Source organism: Conger conger, chromosome 19 (assembly GCF_963514075.1).
Source record: "Conger conger chromosome 19, fConCon1.1, whole genome shotgun sequence".
Taxonomy (NCBI): Eukaryota; Metazoa; Chordata; class Actinopteri; order Anguilliformes; family Congridae; genus Conger; species Conger conger.
Genome location: NC_083778.1, coordinates 18,540,444 through 18,561,587, shown reverse-complemented (window position 1 = coordinate 18,561,587; position 21,144 = coordinate 18,540,444). Strand labels below are relative to the sequence as shown.

Here is a 21,144-nt window from a genome sequence, read left to right as displayed (position 1 = left end):
ATATTTATGCTCAACTATTTTTTTTAAAAAAGAGAAAAAAAAGGCTTGTCCAAAGCCTGTATTACAGGATTACAGCACATTTGCTTGAACTTTGGACTCTGGCCTCAGTTTAGACAAATCTGTATGGGTCAAAGGTCAGGCTGACACACCTAAGTGCGGGGGGAAAAAAATAATCGCTTTGTTCTGCTTTTCAAAGGACTGCTTGGAAATCATTACCATGGAGTACCCCGCAGTGTGAGCAGGGCATCCCTGCGTGTGCAACCCAGCTGCAGAAATATTCTCCAGGAGGGAGACACCTAAAACTAAACTGATTTAGAGAACAGAATAACTGCTCAGGAGGGCAACAGCTGTGAAGGAAAGCCCTTGTGCTCTGAACAGAGCCATACAGAGCGGCATTTTCAGTTCATTTCTTCATCATAACCGCCATGGGGATTGGGCTGCAGTGTAAACGCGCTCGTGGTTTTATAGTTCATGCTTTTCAAAGGGGAGCGAATGCGTCACAGGTGTTTGATGGTCAGAGTGTGGGCCTCCGGACCGAACCCCCACACAGGCGGGAGGGCTGGGAAGGTCAACACCACAGAAGAACAACGCAGGAAAACGCCCAGCATGCACCCGGGCGACCTTGAGAACCGGAGCTGTGTGTGTGTGTGTGTGTGTGTGTGTGTGTGTGTGTGTGTGTGTGTGTGTGTGTGTGTGTGTGTGTGTGTGTGTGTGTGTGTGTGTGTGTGTGTGTGGTGCTTCATTTGACCCCAATCCTCTCCCCGACCCCCATCCCCTTCTAGTGTTCAGTCACAAAGTACTGTGGGGGTACTGAGGCGTTTGAACCGTAATCACCAATAACTTGCCCCCTCTTTAACGAGCCGAGTTTCCTCAAAAGGAAGGGACAGACAATGTGGCGGGACAGTCCTACTGAGAACGCGATGTTGGTGGCGAGTGTGTGTGGAGGGGGCTCTGTGTGTGTGTGTGTAGGGGACAGGGTGGGTGGGGGGGGTGTGTGTGTGTGTGTGTGTGTGTGTGTGTGTGTGTGTGTGTGTGTGTGTAGGGGACAGGGTGTGTGCGCGCGCGTGTGTGTGGGGAAGTGGCAGGGTGTGTGTGTTTGTTGCAGTCCACATTCCTATGCTGCCACAATGCAGCTGAGTTGGGGGGTGGTATGAGTGCAGAGACCACAACTAGACTATCTTTATCAGTTAAATTTATACAAAATTTTTGGACCATTTTTCAAGTTTTAGACAGTTTATAGTCATGTCTTTTTTCATTTTCCACCGAAAAACATTTTACATCAATTTTTTTTTAATGCATTAGTTTCTATTTATTTCAACATGGGTGTGGTATACACACAACTTACTATCTTTTTCAGTTAAAAAATGAAGAAAAGATTGACCATTTTTCAAGTTTGACAGTTTATAGTCTAATGTATTTTTTCATTTTCCAACGAAAAACATTTTTCATCATAAATGTTTTAAAATGCATTAGATTTTATTTATTTCCACAACAACATCAACAGTGCCAGTCACCATTTTCGCGGGGCGGAACCAGATCCCCATCATTTATTAAGGCAGAAACTACTCCCTGTTTCAGCAGCACACGCAGAGGGGCAGAGCAAAGACTGTGGTGATGGGTGAAGTTTGAAAGACACTCCGTCGTGAAGAAGCATCTATCCCGCAGGAAGCAGAGGACACACACAGACCTCTAACAGGAAGCGTGAACAACGGAAGACATTTTATTTCCCTCAAACGGTGTCCGACACAAAGTGACCCCCTGTCATAAGACTACTGCACGAACAGAATGGGCGGATCGTCGCCTCTTTAGAGAAACGGACGGATGTACCAACAGAACAGATACGACCAGAATCTCTGAACATTTCGCAATCGGTCATCGTACTTGTGTGTCGAAGAAACCGGTCGAGTCAGGTTGATGGGTCAAGTACGCGATTCGGCAGAGAGATCGTTACGCAGACAGGGAATGCAGCAAACCAACCCAGTACGCTGCGTGCCATCTTGGGGAATTCTGGAGATAATGAGGGAGAGGGAGAGAGAGAAGGACGGACTGAGCATGTATGCGGGGCAGAGGGCACAAGGGCAGGGTTAAACAGAGAGAATGGAGGGAGGGAGGAAGGAAGAGAAGAGGAAGATATTGCATGTATGAGTGCGTGTGTGTGTGTGTGTGTGTGAGAGTGTATGAGTGCGTGTGTGTGTGTGTGTCAGTGTATGAGTGCGCGTGTGTGTGTGAGTGTATGAGTGCACGTGTGTGTGTGTGAGTATGAGTGCGCGTGTGTGAGTGTATGAGTGCGCGTGTGTGAGTGTATGAGTGCGCGTGTGTGAGTGTATGAGTGCGCGCGTGTGTGTGAGTGTATGAGTGCGTGTGCGTATGTGCTTGTGTGTGTGTGTGTGTGTGTGTGTGTGTGTGTGTGTGTATGTGCGTGTGTGTGCGTGCGTGTGTGTGAGAGTATGTGTGAGTGTATGTGCTTGTGTGAGTGTATGTGCTTGTGTGAGTGTATGTGCTTGTGTGAGTGTATGTGCTTGTGTGAGTGTATGTGCTTGTGTGAGTGTATGTGCTTGTGTGAGTGTATGTGCTTGTGTGAGTGTATGTGCTTGTGTGAGTGTATGTGCTTGTGTGAGTGTATGTGCTTGTGTGAGTGTATGTGCTTGTGTGAGTGTATGTGCTTGTGTGAGTGTATGTGCTTGTGTGAGTGTATGTGCTTGTGTGAGTGTATGTGCTTGTGTGAGTGTATGTGCTTGTGTGAGTGTATGTGCTTGTGTGAGTGTATGTGCTTGTGTGTGTGAATGTGCTTGTGTGAGTGTATGTGCTTGTGTGAGTGTATGTGCTTGTGTGAGTGTATGTGCTTGTGTGAGTGTATGTGCTTGTGTGAGTGTATGTGCTTGTGTGAGTGTATGTGCTTGTGTGTGTGAATGTGTGTGAATGTGTGTGTGTGTGTGGTATGTGTGAGTGAGTGTGTGAGTGTGTGTGTGTGGTGTGTTTATACTTAAGGGATTCTTAAGGGACTTTTTGCCCCCCCACTGTCTAAAAGGTTCAGATCCACAGAGAAAATGAGATTCAGGGGACTACAAACAATCACGTCCTTGCCAGATAAAATCCCTGAACAAACAAACAAAAGGACATTAACTTTGTTTTCCCCCAGGAAAGACACACACACACACACACACACACACACACACACACACACACACACAGTTTTAAGTGGCAGTAGTCAACCAGGCGAGAAATGCGCTTGGCACAGAATCCGTTCGGCAAACTCTCTGTGTGGTGAAGAGACCTTTGAGCTAATTATAAACACATCGACCATTGATTGTCTGCAGGGGGGGGGGGGGGTTAAACTTGAACTTTGACCTCCAATTACAGTGCTGATTACTCTGCTAAACTCTCTCTTTTTTAATTTTTTTATTTGCTCTGTGGGCAATTTAAAGGACATCGTCAAAGAGCCAACATTCACACTAGATTTGCTGGAACGGTTCAGATAAAAACAGCGGGCTCAGCGCTATTTTGACGATTTCCGTTGCCCGGGGCTATGCACTGGATTGTACAGCAGAGAGAGTGAGTCTCACAGATGTGGATTGAGCACTACCACACAGTCCTGCATTTTTCTCAGTCATCACGTATGTGGTGTCGTGCATCAGCATGTATTTCCTATCGTCATCAAAAAGCTATCATGAACAATTATGTTTTTGACCAAAAAAAAAAAAAAAAAAGCCACGTTTTCACAACACAAGCATTTCAGGCGTAGGGCGCGAGAGGGGAAAAGTGAGATTCTACAAAACACAGCACAGAGGAACGCTGACCGCGACATCGTTGCGATGCGATGATTCGCCGCCTTACCTCTTAAACTCCGCGGGAAAACAGCCAAGGCATGCAGGAGCCCCTTCAGTTCCCGGGAGAAATCCCCTGGATCAGCCAGAATGAAAGGCCAACGTCACGCCACCAGAACACATTCCAGAACAGCAAGGCGATCTGATGTGATCACACGTGCGTTTGAAATACATTTCACAACTTTGACTTCCCTTTAACAAGTTTTGTTTAACTGGGTCACGTGCAGGACGCTCACAAGGACCGACAGTGACTTGCGTTTCCCTCTAGAACAGAGGTGTCCAATCATATCCTAAAAGGGTTTGTGGGTGCAGGTTTTTGTTTTAACCCAGCAGTAACGCACCTGATTATACTAAGGAACTAATCGCGGTCTTTAATCAAGACCTTGAGTAGAATCAGCCGTCTTAGTCCTGTGCTAAAACAACAACCTGCACACACTTTCACAACAACCCTTTCTGGATAAGATTGGACACCCCTGCTCTAGAAGGTCCACACACAACTTCTGACAGGCTTGTTGGGGCCACAGTCAGAGCTCTGGTGGACCTAAACAAGAACGCTGTTGCGTGGTCCAATATCACACCCACCACTTTTTAACGTGACATTACAGGCGTTTAGCGAGGTACAATGTGCAAATCAAACCCAGGGATACTTAGGTATATACAGAGGTACCAGGCCTATGGCTTATGTGCGATGAGGACCCCACAGTAAAGTACAGTACACTTAAACTGGAATAGTGTAGCCCTGGGATGGTTGAGTCACAAATAGTCATGCCCAAGGCCGGTTCTAGACATTGCTAGTGTTCGAGTTTGACTGACGAAACACCCAACCTCCAAATGCCCAGGCCAAGAGAATATACACAAAATTGCAAGAGAGGCAAGAGATTAGGAGGAGAAGGCTCACCTTTCTGCTGGTCCCGGGAGCCCTCTACTGGCTATCGGGAGTAGCGCAGCAGGTTTGCTGTACTAAAATGTCCGGTTCATTTTCATTGACAGAGAAAACAATTTCCATGCGGAGTTTTGGGCTCCACACACAGCTCCTCCAATTGTGTGCGCGTAGATTTTGTTCTCTCTCTCTCGATTTTTGGCAATGACTTGCCGCCCTATCAAAGGAACATTGGCTGTACTTCGGTGATACTTGGGCATACGCACATGCATGCATTTCGATGATAACGACTGTCTATTGACAGTGGAACTGGAAGCAAACTTCGCGCCCTGGGAATAGAGGCACCAGGCATATGGCTTATGTTTGATTATTTCAAGATAAATATCATCTGAGAAATGTTACACAAGCACTCACGAACATGTCCATGTTATGCCAATAACCTAGGTAAAATGATGCATGAAAACACGTCCTCAACTCATTAATAGCTCAACTAGTCCATAGCACAAAGCGACATGCTAACGCCGAACCTTACAGCTAAGTTTAACTAACTTTTGGCAAGCAGAAACGAATACTTAATGCTTAAAACAATCGCTTGTCTATCGATACATTTACGGATATGTACATGCGCCTAAGTATCACAGAAGTAACGACAATGTTACGTTTGACTCCAAATAATTACAAACAATGAAACAACGGCGTATTCGCTGTCTCACACCATTCGCTAGCGAAATGCTAAAGAACGCGGGGCCGACAGATTAAAAAAACTGAGGGTAAAAAATGTACTTATTTTACCTAGGGGGGCTCAAGACCCAACACCTTAATTTTCGTCCTCATCTTAATTTTCAATTCCATGTTTCCTCCATCCTTCTATCACTTCATCCTCGATTTCTCTGTTTCAATTTCCCCCTCAAAGTAACAAACAAACAAACAAACCAACTCGTCAAACAAAAGTCGCGCCATTTTTCCAAATATTTGTGACGTCATTTCCTCAACAGGCGTGATCACTAATTGTGATTAATTTCACCTGTGCTGATAGCCGGCTTTTCCTTTGTCCACTAGAGGGAGCCAAATCTACTTACTGCAGTGCCCTGCAATAATTGCGCATCCCTTCGCTTTTCAATCCGTTTAATATGCAATACAATAATTTATGAAATGCTATACTTTAGCATTGTACAATTTCTTTGGACATTTTAGCAACTGTAGGTGTTAAAATTATAGAACAATGTAATTATTTCATTATTAAAAATAAATTATGTTTTCCTCCATTGATCTGACATGAGCTATAAAGTTAGATTGCCCAAGGGTTACCCTGACCCTCTCGGGTCCTCTTCACACTTGTTCCTGTGTTCAAGCTGCACTTTATTGTACGTCACTCTGGATAAGAGCGTCTGCTAAATGCCCTGTTATGTAATGTAATCTGCAGCCTAATTCATAAACAAGTCTATTCATGTACATTTTAAATAGACTTGTTGCTATTCAGGTGAAATATCATAAAATACATTTGTGGTGGAGTGACCTTTGGTGAAATGCATTGTGGTTCATCATAATGAGCCAAATTCAGTCTAAAATGGACATCTTTTAAGAAACGTATTTAAGAACAATTCTCTAGGTTCGAATAAGTAGCCTACAATAGTGAGCATCGTTATTTTTCAAAACAAGTCGTTTTCTTGTTTCTAGTTTTCATGAACACAGCACACTGGCATTCCTGCAAACGGGGGCGGACACGTATACAGCGGGAACTTGACTTGGAAGCGTGCACAGCTCAGCTCAGAACGTCTCAGCGATGCGTTTCCATGTATCCCTTAATATTGCATGGAAGACATTTGAGCAGTTTGCTGTTGGGTCCCTCGGGAGAGCTGCCATTTGGCTGGATCGGGATCAGGAGCTTTGCGTCGGTTAAGGGGGCGCAGGGCCCTAGCGAGCTCCAGTCCTCACGCTTTATTATTATTATTATTATTATTATTATTATTATTATTATTATTATTATTGGTATTTCGCAGACGCTCTTATCCAGAGCGACGTACAGTTGATTAGACTAAGCAGGAGACAATCCTCTCCTGGAGCAATGCAGGGTTAAGGGCCTCGCTCAAGGGCCTCGCTCAAGGATCTTATTGTGGCTACGCCGGGGATCGACCTTGTGTGTCCCAGTCATGTACCTTCACCACTCCGCTGCAGGCTGCGCCACGTGGTTTCGCTCTGGCTCCACGCTCTCATCCCCCAGCGTGCATCAAGGCAATCCAGGAAGGATTTTCGCTGTCGGCAGAAGCTTGATCCCTGACTCTTAGAATGTGGTTTTATAATATCAATCCCGACATGAAAGTGTCACACACTCCAGATTAAAGGCATATTTTTATGATGACATTACTTTCGTAAACATTTTGAGCTTCATAAACGAATGCCGGGAGAGACACTGAACTCGCACATAATGGCAGACCTCAGTTGCACAGGTGTGTCCTGTGTAATGACAGTGGTTGGAGATCACGAGAAGAAGAGGATGATATAAATTATGATCGATGATATGAAAGATTGAAAGACATAATAAGCGGGCGGTTATCTCGTATGATAATCTGGGCTGCTGTGCCTCGTACCGGGACTAACAAGAGAAGACGAGAAGGGGGATTAAAACAAATTAAATCACCCAGGAAAAGGGTGCCACGGTGGACTGAACTGTACTTTCCTCTCGGGTCCTGAACGTACTTGTCCCTGGATTTGATTTGCATTTCATCGTACGTCGCTGTGGATAAGAGCGTCTGCTAAATGCCTTTAATGTAACGTAATCTAATGTACTGAAAGTAGATCTGGGTTTAATTCAATTAGGTTCAAGGCACTCTAGTGGAGGAAGGCGTTACGTTAAAATACCTTTTATTGAACTGGTGTATCCATCAGAACTAAGATAAAAATTTTTTAAATCACCGTTAATACCGCAGCCCCTTTGCAGGTGAGAAACAAGCCTGGTGCACCGTTTGGCCACTTATTGCACTCATGCATGAACTCTAAATGTCCACCAGAGGGAGCCAAACCCAGCTGGTTGCAGTCCTGTATAGACTCTATGTGTCCAGCAGATGGCGCTAATTCCCCGGCAGAAAGTTTCCATTGCAACAGATTTAAACGAAACCCAAACTAAGGTAATTATTTATGCATTCGCACTCTGGGCTTTTATTTTCAAACGAGGTGAGACCACAATTGATTTAACAACTTGAGGGGCTGTACCCATGTTGAATAATTGTCTTGGTATTAAATAAAACTCGAGAATTACTCTTGTTCTCTGATTTCCGAGTTGAAAAAATATTTGTGCTTGCAGATTTCACAGCCTTGTATTTCTACATGCACTATCTTAGTCGGCACTAATTTTAAATTGAGCATTTCCAATCCTTTTCAATTTTAGTACACTCTGTGACCTCATTGTATATCCAGGGTGTGATTTGTGTCGCCTCAGGGAGCAATACGTTTGAAGGCACTCTCGTAGAGGATGGAGTTAGAAACTAAAAATTCAATCACCCACCAACAATTCTCACACGCCAGATATTCTCCACAGTTAATACAGCAGCGCCTTTGCACCAAGCATTAGCAAAGTAAAGGAATAGGCACTCCTGTATGAACTCTGAATGTCCACCAGAGGGAGCCAAACCCGCTTGGCAGCTGGTTGCACTCCTGCAGAGACTTTCTGTATGACCAGCAGAGGGCGCCAAATCCACGGCAGAAGTTTTCTCTTGCAGCAGATCCAACCAAGAACAAACATCAAACCAAGATAATTATTTAAACATTAACACAGGGCTTTTGTGATGAAACCACAGCTGATTTAACAAATGCAGGGGCTGTACCCATGTTTAATAATTGTCTTGCTATTAAATGAAACTTGAGAATTACTCTTGTTATCTGATATACAAGCTGAATAATAATTTTAGACAATCAACTCCACAATAATACATCCTCAGCAAAGATGATAAATTCCACACTGGTATTCTAGGTACTGCACAGCAATGAAAAAAACAGTGATTTTGACTGCATAGGTCCTCAGATTGTTGAGAGAAAACTGACTAGCTTCCCCAGTTTAGGAAAGCCAGGCTGGGGATGGTGGCTTCAGGTGCGTTTAGTAATCCTGGTGACACGCTCACCTAGCCTCAGTCCCGCAAACACACACACACACACACACACACACACACACACACACACACACACACACACACACACACACACACACAGAGGCACACATGCACCGTCTCACACACACTAAAACACGCATGCACTCACACACTAGCGTTACACGATATGAGGAAATATGCTGAAGATTATGATGACAATAAATAAACAAATATTGAAGTATGCACAGTGCTAATGTATTTCATGCTTTAGGTAAACTGCTAAAATAGATCCCTGCATGTTCACATCACCATGACGCTAAGTATACGATGTTGTGCCGCCCTAACACACACACACACACACACAAACACACACACATAAACAAACAAACACACACTTATACACACTTACATACACCCACAAAGACACACACATACACACACACTCTCTCTCTCTCACACACACTCAAGCACACACACACACACAGACACACACATACACTGACACACACTGACAAACACACCCCCGCACACACACACACACCCTAGCTCCATCAGGCTCCTCTCCAGCTATGCGCGCTCAGCCAGTGAAAGTGTTCTCTTGTCTCCTGCATTTTTCATGCGGAAGACGCTGCCTCCGCCGGTGCGTGGAGCGGAGGAGCCATTTTGAGCCGTATTTATTATTTGTGACCACGTGAGAGAGAGCGCTCCAGCGCACGTGAGCCCGCGCCAACGCCGGTCTTCAGCGGAGCTCCAGAGACCGGGGGAACGCAGGCGGGGAACGCTGTGTGCCATTCACGGAGACGTTACATTATTTAACGGGACCGCGGGAGTAACATTCCCGAAATAGAATGACAAAGACCGTACCAGCTGCTGTGCATCAGGGGCTGCTGTCAAGGGCAGGGAGCGGAGGGCTGGCGCAGGACCAAATTATCAGCATGTTGGCATCATCTTCAGGGGCGGCCTGCAGCCTAGTGGCTAAGGTACGTGCCTGGGACCCGGAAGGTTGTTGGTTCAAGCCCCGGTGTGGCCACGGTAAGATCCTCACAGCTGTTGGGCCCTTGAGCGAGGCCCTTAACCCTGCATTGCTCTTATCAACTAAGTTGCTTTGGATAAAAGTGTCAGCTAAATAACAACAATACACTCATGGAACATTCCAGACTGTTTATTTTCCATTACCCGTCACCTTGTTCGCTCGAGGTAAATGAAATTTAGTGTGCATTTTCTTATGCCCTGTTTGAGAACCCCGTTCCAACCAGCGTCCACCCAAAACCCAGGATGCCGGAAATAAAACAATGCTCATGACAGACAACTATTTCCTTTATTAGAAACAAACACTGCCACCCTTAAAGTGTACAGAAACCAGCTATAATGCTACATGCCAAATATACAGTCCTATACATGAAAGTGCAACGTCATGACGGGTTAGCAAGTAATCTTAATTATTTTTATTTAACTGTACATTTGTTTAAGGTTTGTCGTTATATTCAGATTCCTACAGAACGTGAGGATGACACAGGGTTTTTTTTTTTTTTGGAATGAGAATGCAACAGTACAGAGCAAGTTTCAAGTTCCTCTAAAATAATTTTCAAAGGCACTTATCACGTGTACATGCTATAGATGTACCGACACACAAGGTGCGCAACGGTCTGCAGGCGGCTAACTAGCTACTGCTACCGCTAACAACGTCAGTGGACCCACGAGGGGGTGTTCGGCTCCAAACTCTGTCCATCATCAACGTCTAACCTCCATTCCCAATTCTCAAGTATAATCTGTAGAAAATACCCTTAACAAAATCAAAATTGATTAAAAAAAAAAAAATTATACATATACATTTATATAAAAAATCTAGAAAAGCTTCAGTAAGCCAGTAATGGAAGTTGTTAATTCTTATGTACACGATCTACCACTATCTGCCACTGGCGACTGTTTGAGAGTTATTCTGAGGAAAATTAAACCTTCAGCAAAGTGTGAATTTGACCGAGGTTCTGTTCTTGAGTCCAGATGTTTCCGTCATTCCCACCCCCCCATCACCCCACCCGGCCCATTTCCACCGCGCTCTCCCACCCTGGAAGTTACAGAAGAAGAGCCCCAGGCGAATCCCCACGCTTCGGTGTCTCTCCCCGCGAAGCTTTTAGCCACGGCGCACGGAACAGGATCCCACAAACACCTGTCACATCATCATCATCATCTCCACCGGCAACGTGAGCCGCCTCGTCCCCGCACGGCAACCGGCGCTCATCAATCATTCAGCGGACGCCATCTTGGCTCTTCCTGGAGAGTCCAGGGCCGCGGTTCGCTGGGGTGGAAAGAGTGCCGTCCTGACTTCTGAGCCGTCCCCCCCCGGTAAAACCAGAAGTGACGCGGTCATCCGGGCCAGAATGGGGGGGGGGCGAGACTTCAACCGTTAACATTGAGGAGGTGGTTAAAATAATGAGACTTTGACAATAACAGTCGTAGTCCATGGCTACGGGGTTTATGCCTTTGCTGAAGATTGCCAGGAGAGTAAAGTCTTGTATACGGGGGCAGCACACCAGGCTACACCGCTGACTCTTTACAGCACAATCAGACGGGTGGGTATAGTAACCCCGTAACCTGCTGTGTGTAAAGTCAGGACCGGTAGTGCCGTTTCACCGCGGTACACTAACGACAAAGTATGTGAAATCACACGGGATGGAGAGCCAGAGGTCACATTTTAGGTCCATTGCTCGATGTAGTTTTTTTTCTTTTTTTTCTTTTCTCTTTTAGTGGTTACTCTCATCCATGGAGATCGATAGACATTGGGCCGGTTTTACGGACACAGGGCAAGCTCAGTCCCGGATTGGATGTTTTGCGTGGAAAATCTCCAAAAATTGTATTTAGTTTAGGACAAGGATTAATCCGTATGAGACCGGCCCGTTGTCTGTTAATATTACAGTACATTAAAGCTATGTTAAATAAGCATCCGGAGAGAACTGAAGCCTTGTATAACACGACAAGCCTTGTGTAACATCCAGATTCTGAACTTTGAACTTCTTGTCTTCTCCCTCATATCTGATTAAACGCGAACGCGTTTCACCGTCCATGCTAGCAGAACATTTTGTCAAAAAGTAACGTGAGAAATCATCCCATTCTCCTAACAAGTGAACTGAACAAAATGAGTAATTCTTACTACCCCAAAAAAATACCATTAATCCCCCAAACCTCACCGCTCCTGAGTCCGTACGCCTCGATCAGAGACCCCCCCCAGCGATATCTCTACGTCTCTACGTCTGAAAAAATAGCAGCTGTTCAGAGTCATTACCTGCCTAATTAATTAATATTAATTACATTAGTCATTCTTCTCAGCGAGAACAAGCTTACATCTTTACGTGGCAACAGGGCCAAAGAACTAGCAAAGCAAAACTACAATCTCACGCAAGGAAGATTCCAGTTCCAGTTCAGGTAAACTGTTCAGCAGAACCACAAGAGACTACATTTCCCAAGAACCCTTTGTGAAGCATAAACTAACACTGAGAACCAACTGATACTGCCTTGCCTTTAGCATTCTTTACTGCACACCGTCCTCTAGTTTCTGTACTCTAAGTTACTTTTAACCTTTAAAGGAAGCTTTTTGTGATTTGTTGTTATATATATAGATATAAACAGGAAATGTTTGCTTTCGACCTAATAAATCTTCACTATCTACTTACTGACTGTAGTGACTTCATTTATCATCAGTACCTCTCTCTCTACTGTACATATTTTTAAGATGAGGGGGGGGGAAAAAAACAAAAAAAACAGCTTACAGTTCAGTCTATAATAGAAATATAACGTCGTCCTTCTCTGAGGCTTTCGCTAATACACGTGTTAATTTCTGTAGACGATTAAGCTCCTAGACACAAGAATGAACACTCAAAACCATCTCACAAAACTCAACACATCGTTAATAACGTCAACGTTAATCCTTTTCTCTCTCTCTCTCTCTCGCCGATCTCCAAGCGGCGAGCTCCACGGCTCGTTTAATGTGAGATAGACGTCGATAACGGGCTACTCTGCTAACGTGCTAGTCCAGTCCCTCTCCTCTGGCCGTCGGGCTGGTGGGCCGTTTGTTTTTGGGTGGGGGGTTCACATTGTGCAGGACTTGTCCACAGGACCGTGGGGCGGGGGCGGAGGAGGCTGGGAGGGCCCGGTTTTGGGCAGGACCAGGGGTTTGGGCCGGAGGGCGGGGGGCTTGAGCTGCACCCCCATGCGGGGCGCGAGGGTGGGCTTGAAGGTGCTGAGCGCCTCGGCGGCGGAGGAAGAGGAGGAGGAAGGGCCGGCGCCGGTGTTGCCGCGGCGATGGGGGTCGGCGGCCCGCAGGGAGTAGCCGTGCAGCGGGCTCAGCGAATCGGACGGGCCGCCCGGCGCCGGGACGTTCTTCACCTGCTCCAGCGTGTCCAGCACCACGTCCGGCGCGTGATTGGCCGAGCTCTGCCTCTCCAGCTCCCGCAGCTCGTTGAGGGCGGAGTTCATCGTCTCCTCGATGTCCTGAGGAGGAGAAGAGAGAGGGAGAGGAGGAGAGGAGAGAGGGAGGAAGAGAGGGAGCGAGAGGAGGAGAAGAGAGAGGGAGAGGAGGAAGAGACAGAGGAGGAGAGGAGGGAGAGGAGGAGGAGAGAGGGAGAGAGGAGAGGAGAGAGTACACACACATGTTTATGAGAAGGCTACTTTGTGCCAGTTCTGCTGCATTAGCTTATCACGTTGGTGGCTATCTCTAAACTGTATTGTTATACAGACTGCCGTGCCTTAAGTTTGAACACATCATACAGAGCATGTAAAAGTTGGAGGCTAGCTGTTGTTGACTGCTACACTTCAAAGGATTAAAGGGCGTTTTTCCCATTCGCAAGTTGGAACGTTAACTCAAGCTGACTTGACCCCTGACCCCTGACCCCCCGGGCCGACCCCTGACCCCCCGGGGCTGACCCCTGACCCCCGGGGCTGACCCCTGACCCCAGGCTGACCTGCGCGATGGCCTCGGGGTCCAGGCTCTTGGCGAGCGGCGGGGCGAAGCCGCCGTACTGGCCGGAGGAGCTGGAGCGCCGCAGGGGGGGGCTCTCGGTCTTGCGCAGCGACTCGTGCCGGCTGATGTTGGTCAGGCTGCCGTGCCCCGCCCGCCGGCGCCGCTCCGGGCTGTCCAGGTGCGCCGGGTGGCCCCGCCCCCGCAGCAGGTCCCGCGGGCTGAAGTGCCCCGCCCCCATCGGGCCCTCCAGGGGACTGCAGCCGTGCGCCTGGGGCGAGGGGTGGGGCAGGCAGTGACCGTCGCCGGGGCGACCGGGGGGCCGGCGCGACGGGGGCTCCGCCCTCTTCCTGTGCCTGCTGAGAGAGAGAGGGAGAGAGAGAGAGAGAGAGAGAGAGGGGGAGAGGGAGAGAGAGAGAGGGAGGGAGAGGTGGAGAGAGAGAGAGGGAGGGAGAGAGAGGGAGGGAGAGGTGGAGAGAGAGAGGGAGGGAGGGAGAGGGGGAGAGGGAGAGAGAGAGGGAGAGGGAGAGAGAGAGAGGGGGGAGAGGGAGAGACGGAGGGAGAGAGGGAGGGGGGGAGAGAGAGAGAGAGGGAGGGAGGGAGAGAGAGAGAGAGGGAGGGAGAGGTGGAGGAGAGAGAGGAGGGAGGGAGAGGGGGAGAGAGAGACAGAGGGAGAGAGAGAGAGGGAGGGAGAGAGAGAGGGGAGGGAGAGAGGGGGAGAGGGAGAGAGAGAGGGGGAGAGAAAGATAGAGAGGAGAGAGGAAGAGAGAGAGGGAGGGAGGGAGGGAGGGAGAGAGAGAAGGAGAAAGGGAATGAGTCAGGTGTGTGTAAAACTGATGAGCTCAGTCTCAGGGTTGTTTGAGTTGGAAGCCTTTGCTGCTCAAACATGGCTGCAGTGACTGAGATGTTTCAGACTTAATGGAGCTTCAGATTTCAGTTTGGGAGGAAATGCACACTTTAAACAGGTTTTTGGTTTGAGCCGAGAGCATTCCCAGAGTTTTACAATGATGAAGACCTGCCTTCTACCCTGCCCCCCACAACCCCACACCTCCTCTACACTCTCCACACCCCCTGTAGACTCCCAGCACCTCCTCTACCCTGCCCCCCACAACCCCACACCTCCTCTACACTCTCCACACCCCCTATAGACTCCCAGCACCTCCTCTACCCTGCCCCCCTGCCCCCCACAACCCCACACCTCCTCTACACTCCCAAGCACACCTCCTCCCCTGCCTCCCCCCTCTGTGTGTGGAGTGATCAGCGCTGGCCTCCTGCAGCTCCTCTCTCTGATAACCACACAGGGCCCGCTTTAACCAGCCCCCTGCCGTGTGTTTCTCACACCTCAGCCTCCCGGAGACAGGAGAAGCCGGCTCTAAATCCATACCGAACCTCCTCGCAGGGAGCGTCAGGGAGCGTCACACAGTGTTACAGAGCTGAACACGTCCACTACAGCACACAGTGTTACAGAGCTGAACACGACCGCTATAGCACACAGCGTTACAGAGCTGAACACAACCACTACAGCACACAGCGTCACAGAGCTGAACACGGCTGCTTCAGCACACAGCGTCACAGAGAGCCAGGGAGCGTCACACATCGTTCCAGAACAAACACGGCCGCTTTTTCCCCGGGAGACGAGGGGAAAAGGGACCGATCAGACGGCTCGCCGTTTCCTTCTGCGTTAGCGGGAAAGCCGGACGCCGGCGGGGGTCGTGTTCCAGGAACGGAGGCTCGGGGAGACGGGGCCCGTCTCAGTTACAGCGCTGTCTGGTCGCCGTCGCCCCCGCCCCCCCCCCCCCCCCCCCCCCCCCCCCCCCCCCCACTCCGTCCTTCAGACCGCTGTCTCCGCCGCTTCACACAGAAACCCGATCAGCCGCGCGTTTACTGTCACGCCCGGGCGCCCCGTCACTTCAAACGTCTCAAAGCAATCCATTTTAAATAGTTACCCACCATTGTCTACAACCCCCCCTGGGGTGCTGCAAACCCTCATTGTACGACCCGAGTCGAGTCTCGCCCTTTGTTGCCCTCTCCCACTTCCTGTGTGAGGGCCGTATCGTTGGCTGTGAAGCCATCGCCTCGAGGCACACGTTTCGGCTTTCCCCGTTGAATTTGCGCGTACCCGAAGGCGTCGTCTCTGTGCAAACGACACGGCGAGCAGTGCGATTAACGCAGAGGAGTGAGACAACGTTCACCCCCACCCCCCACCCCCCCACAGGAGCTGACTGACTGAGGATCTGGATATAACCAAGGGCAGCGAAGAAGGTAAACAAGCTACAGTTCCGCCAGCGGACACCAGGGGGAGCTCCCTCACTCTCTCGCGCACAGAGGCCAGAGTGAAGAGACTGGATATTGTTTTCAACATCGAACTCACGCATAAAGAGGGAGCAGTTAAGCATTTAACTCTCGGTTCATTGACAAATGAGAATGATAAATAATTCATGTCATATGAACTGTATGTCGCTTTTCGATAAAAGCGTCAGCTACATAACTAATGTAAAAAAAAAAAATAATAATAATAATACTACAATCGATTTGAATCAGACTCCCGTGATTCACAGCGAGGAGTCAGAAGAAGGGCGCGTCGCACCGGACCCAGAGCGAGCTCCCTGCCCACTGTCGGCCGTGGGGTCGCCCTCAGAACCCAATGCCGCCTTCGCACAGAGCTCTGGGGTCGGCCATTTTGTTCACAACAGCCAATGAGATCCCCGCCGGTCGCCGACACGTTGGGGCCGGACCGCGTCAGGAGGACGTGCGATGAGTCGGCGCGTTCCCCTGCTGAAGCAGAGCGGAGCTCGGTTAGGGGTTCGGGGAGCGGGTTTCTCTCTGAATGCAGGCCGTGTTGATCGTGTTCCTGGCACGTCTCTCCGGGCGAGAGAAGCGCAGGTCTCCAGCACAGAGCAGCGTCTGGCTCCTCAGACAGGGCAGCGGGGTGTGGCGGATTCTGCTGCCTCCTCACGTCCCAGACGAGCCTCACGCCCCCTCCCTCCCCCCTCCCTCCTCCTCCCTCCCCCAGCCTGCTGTTCCGCGCGTGGTGTTGGGTGCAGAAGGACGCGGGCGTTGGGCGTGGAGGGGGGGGGTGAGACAGGGACAGTGGCAAGCTGCAGTCTAAGGTGTGTGTGTGTGCCTGTGTATGTGTGTGTGTGGGTGTGGGTGTGTGTGTGCATGTGTATGTGTGTGTGTGAGTGTGTATGTGTGTGTATGCGTGTGTGAGAGTGTGTGTGTGTGTGTCTCTCTCACTCACCTGCTGATGTAGGGGTGTGTGTGTGTGTGTGTATATATGTGTGTGTGTGTGTGTATGTGTGCGTGTGTGTGTCTCTGTCTCACTCACCTGCTGATGTAGGGGTGTGTGTGTGTGTGTGTGTGCGTCTCTCTCTCACTCACCTGCTGATGTAGGGGTGTGTGTGTGTGTGTGTGTGTATGTGTGCGTGTCTCTCTCTCACTCACCTGCTGATGTAGGGGTGTGTGTGTGTGTGTGTGTGTGTGTGTCTGCGTCTCTCTCTCACTCACCTGCTGATGTAGGGGTGTGAGTGTGTGTGTGTGTGCGTGTGCGTGTGCGTGCGTGTGTGTGTGTGTGTATGTGTATATGTGTGTGTGTGTGTGTGTGTGCGTCTCTCACTCACCTGCTGATGTAGGGGTGTGTGTATATGTGTGTGTGTGTGTGTGTGTGTGTGTGTGCGTCTCTCACTCACCTGCTGATGTAGGGGTGTGTGTGTGTGTGTGTGTGAGTGTGTGTGTGGTCTCTCTCTCACTCACCTGCTGATGTAGGGGTGTGTGTGTGTGTGTGTGTGTGTGAGTGTGGTCTCTCTCTCACTCACCTGCTGATGTAGGGGTGTGTGTGTGTGTGTGTGTGTGTGTGTGTGTGTGTGGGTGCATCTCTCTCTCACTCACCTGCTGATGTAGGGGTGTGTGTGTGTGTGCGTCTCTCTCTCACTCACCTGCTGATGTAGGGGTGTGTGTGTGTGTGTGTGTGTGTGTGTGCGTCTCTCTCTCACTCACCTGCTGATGTAGGGGTGTGTGTGTGTGTGTGTGTGTGTGTGTGTGTGTGTGTGTGTGCGTCTCTCTCTCACTCACCTGCTGATGTAGGGGTGTGTGTGTGTGTGTGTGTGTGTGTGTGTGTGTGTGTGCGTCTCTCTCTCACTCACCTGCTGATGTAGGGGTGTGTGTGTGTGTGTGTGCGCTCTCTCTCACTCACCTGCTGATGTAGGGGTCGGGCAGGGAGCACACATCCTTCCCGGAGCACTTATCCTCGCCGTGCGGCCCACTGCTGGCCTCGCTGTCGGCCTTCTGACTCAGGGTGTCCGAGAACGTGTCGTCCCTGCGGCGGAAACGCAGCCACGCGCGCCGTCAGTCAAACCGCCAAACCACCTTCCCTCCCGTATCACACACCCCCGCTCAGCCCAAACGCCTGTTCCAGGTCCAATCATTCAAACCGCCAATCAGTCAAACCGCCAATCAGACTTCCCCCTCCCATTCCCCCGCCCCGCTGAGCCCAAGCGCCTGTAAATAGAAAATGTAGCCGGGGTTTTAATAGGGGCTGAAAACAGTAACATATTAGTAGCAGTCATTTTGACTGGTTCAAAAGGTATACGGTCAATAGTGCCATATGGAAAAGAAAATGAATGAAACTTCCCCAGTTTACAAACCAATTCACATCGTCGTACAGATATAGGCGATGCAGAAACGAGCGTGGAATTGTATCAGTGCAATAACACACTGGAGCTCTCATTCATTCTAAAGGCCTCTTAAGTACTTGGCCTTTCACGAGCCCTGTGGTGTGAAATGGAGGAATATCATTAGATCGGTCCTCTGTGCACCACGGAGAGAGGGACACCACTGTTATCAGAGCAGAGAGGAGAGGAAGGCCTTAAATCCGTTTCTCAGTCAAAGCCAATCCGTCACATCCCGTACACGAGCCATTGTGTCTGGTCTCAAATGTTGCGTATAACTGAATTTTGAATCATCCGAACACAGACATGCTCGCCCTCTCTCCATGACAACGGGACACACGACCTCTCAACAGGCTGTAAACTCCCTCCTCTGGTCCGTTACGTGCAGAAAACAGATCGGGATCGTACGGTGAACGATCGACGCCGCACGCTCACCCAGTGAAAACCCCGGTGAAACGGCTGGCGCGCACGGCGTCGAAGCGGAGTTTAAGAGCTTGATTCGTTTCAAACTGCTAATTGTACATTTAAAATGCCCCTCTTAACGACCAACCAGACTGAATCAATTTAAGGGGGCGACGGTTGCCAAGGTACGCTCCCCGCAGGGTTCGGAGAGAGACGAGCGGCGGGTTTTGTGGGAGACGCGGGAGAATGTTCCGGAAAAAACGAGCGCGGCTACGCGGCACGCTTCGAGCTCCGCGAATCGCCCTGCCAAGAACCCGCCGCCAAGACCTTGCTGAGGGAAGAGACCCCTGGGACCAGGGAGGAGGAGGGGGGAGTTTAATTAACCCAACAGCAGTCCGCTGATGAAGTTTCTGTGACATCATCAGCAGCCCCAGTCCACAAGCCGAAAAGGATCGGTCAAAGGAACGGCTCAAAAGGAACCCATGTTTTATTCATTCGGGTTTGTACCCTCAGTAAAAGCATTCATTCGTCCCTGATGAGAACTCCAGCTGGGATTCTGAACTGGTTTAACTGTGTTTTCCATTCTTTTAACTGGTCTGGTCATAGCTGGTAAGGCTGCTAGAGTAAGATGCTGGTCGTACAGCAGGGAGCCTCAACTCTGGCCCTCCTGGTTTTCTTTTCTCCCGGTAATTACTGCTACAGATTAGCCAGACTTTCTTCACACCTGACTACCAGGTAAAGGGAGGGTGTTAAACCCAGGTAAACTAGCAGTTCTTGGACCTCAGTTGCTGATCCCGGCTGTAGGCTGGTCAAGCTGGTGAAAAGTTGGCTGACCACCTAAAATTTGGTTGAAATCGTGAAATGTACTTTTTAAGCAATGTTCGTGTGTTTTGATTGACGCATTCCCTTCTTGGCCAAGCCAGTGTTATAAATGAGAATCTGTTCTCAATCACATTTACCTGGTTAGATAACGGTGAAATGAAAACACAGCTTAAACCAGTTTAAACCGGCTCAGACCGGTTGAAGCCAGACTGTCCCCGTACTCACACGTCCTGCACCAGTCTAAACCGGCTCAGACCGGTTGAAGCCGGGCTGTCCCCGTAACTCACATGTCCTGCACCAGTCTAAACCGGCTGAGACCGGTTGAAGCCGGACTGTCCCAGTACCCACATGTCCTGCACCAGTCTAAACCGGCTGAGACCGGTTGAAGCCGGACTGTCCCCGTAACTCACATGTCCTGCACCAGTCTAAACCGGCTGAGACCGGTTGAAGCCGGACTGTCCCCGTAACTCACATGTCCTGCACCAGTCTAAACCGGCTGAGACCGGTTGAAGCCGGACTGCCCCCGTACTCACATGTCCTGCACCACGATGTACTGGTGCGGCACCAGGCCGTCGATGCCGTTGTGCCGGCCCTCCCACCAGTCGTCGGACGCGCGCTGGTACAGCAGCAGGGACGCGCCCTTCTTGAAGGACAGCTCCCGCGCCGAGCGCCCCACGTAGTCGAACTTGGCGATGGCCTCGATGGGCTCGCCCTCTGCAAGACATCCAACGGAGCACGGCGTCAGGAGGAGAACGGGCACAGCCACGCACCGTCAAAACAGGGAAAAACGAGCTGTCAGAAGATTTTTTTTCTTTTCTTGCTTTTTTTCTACAAATCGTACTACATTTCAGGCTGATTTGAATTCAAATGTAGTTTGAGTAGTATGCAGTATGCAGTATGTAGTATGGGTAGTATGCAGTATGAGAAGTATGCGGCTTGGAACGCAGCCAGAGATCTTTCATCACCACTTTCGCTTTCAGCCAATCGGGAGCCTCCGTGGACACGGGGCTAAGAATAGCACTGCCCCCCCCCCCCCCCCCCCATCCATTAACGGAGACAGGGAATCCCTGGACACGGGCGCTCTCTGCCCCTCTGCCCCTCTGCAGCCACCAGAGCACTGAGGAAGGGAACAACGTGTCGGAAAAAGAGAGCGTGTGATGAAAGGGGGGCGGGGAGGTGGGAATGTCGGAATGCCGGAATGTCGAGTGCGATTCCTTCGATGAGTTCGGAGAGCACGCTGTTCCTGGGAGAGATCGCCTCTTCAGCCGCCTCTCCAGCTGGGAATGACAGGGGGGTTGGGGTGTGTGTGTGTGTGTGCGTGTGCGTGTTGGGGTACTCAAACTCGCGGATAGCCACAATGCAGCCTTTCTAAACGCGGACGGCCACGCCCTCGGCATAGCCGTCTGTCAACAAAGGCCACAGCGCAGAAGTCGAAATGACTCAATTCCCCACTGCCTAATTACTGCGTTTCAACTTTAACTCTGAGGACAAATCCAATCCAATCCGGTAGGTTGTT

At 49.8% G+C, this 21,144-nt stretch overlaps 2 protein-coding genes across 5 annotated transcripts in view; both read right to left on the bottom strand.

The window, feature by feature from the left end:
- The window catches only part of LOC133119296 (transmembrane and coiled-coil domain protein 3-like), a 42,539-nt gene extending 36,902 nt beyond the window's left edge, over positions 1 to 5,637 (bottom strand). The window contains exons 1-3 of one of the 3 annotated variants that reach the window (XM_061229827.1): positions 5,497 to 5,637; positions 4,723 to 4,921; positions 3,835 to 3,900 (exon numbers count right to left, since the gene is read on the bottom strand). The gene's annotated coding sequence lies outside the window, so the exon portion shown is untranslated. Of the gene's footprint in view, positions 1 to 3,834; positions 4,041 to 4,722; positions 4,922 to 5,496 lie in introns of those variants that run through there. The other 2 variants (XM_061229829.1, XM_061229828.1) reach the window with 2 other exon arrangements.
- Positions 5,638 to 10,090: 4,453 nt separating this feature from the next.
- Positions 10,091 to 21,144, bottom strand: part of LOC133118875 (SLIT-ROBO Rho GTPase-activating protein 1-like) — a 96,473-nt gene continuing 85,419 nt past the window's right edge. For both annotated transcript variants that reach the window (XM_061229130.1, XM_061229131.1), the window contains exons 19-22: positions 20,162 to 20,342; positions 17,930 to 18,052; positions 13,742 to 14,096; positions 10,091 to 13,271 (exon numbers count right to left, since the gene is read on the bottom strand). In XM_061229130.1, the coding sequence (XP_061085114.1) occupies positions 12,870 to 13,271; positions 13,742 to 14,096; positions 17,930 to 18,052; positions 20,162 to 20,342 (1,061 nt within the window). In that variant the 3' untranslated portion in view covers positions 10,091 to 12,869. The remainder of the gene's footprint in view (positions 13,272 to 13,741; positions 14,097 to 17,929; positions 18,053 to 20,161; positions 20,343 to 21,144) is intronic.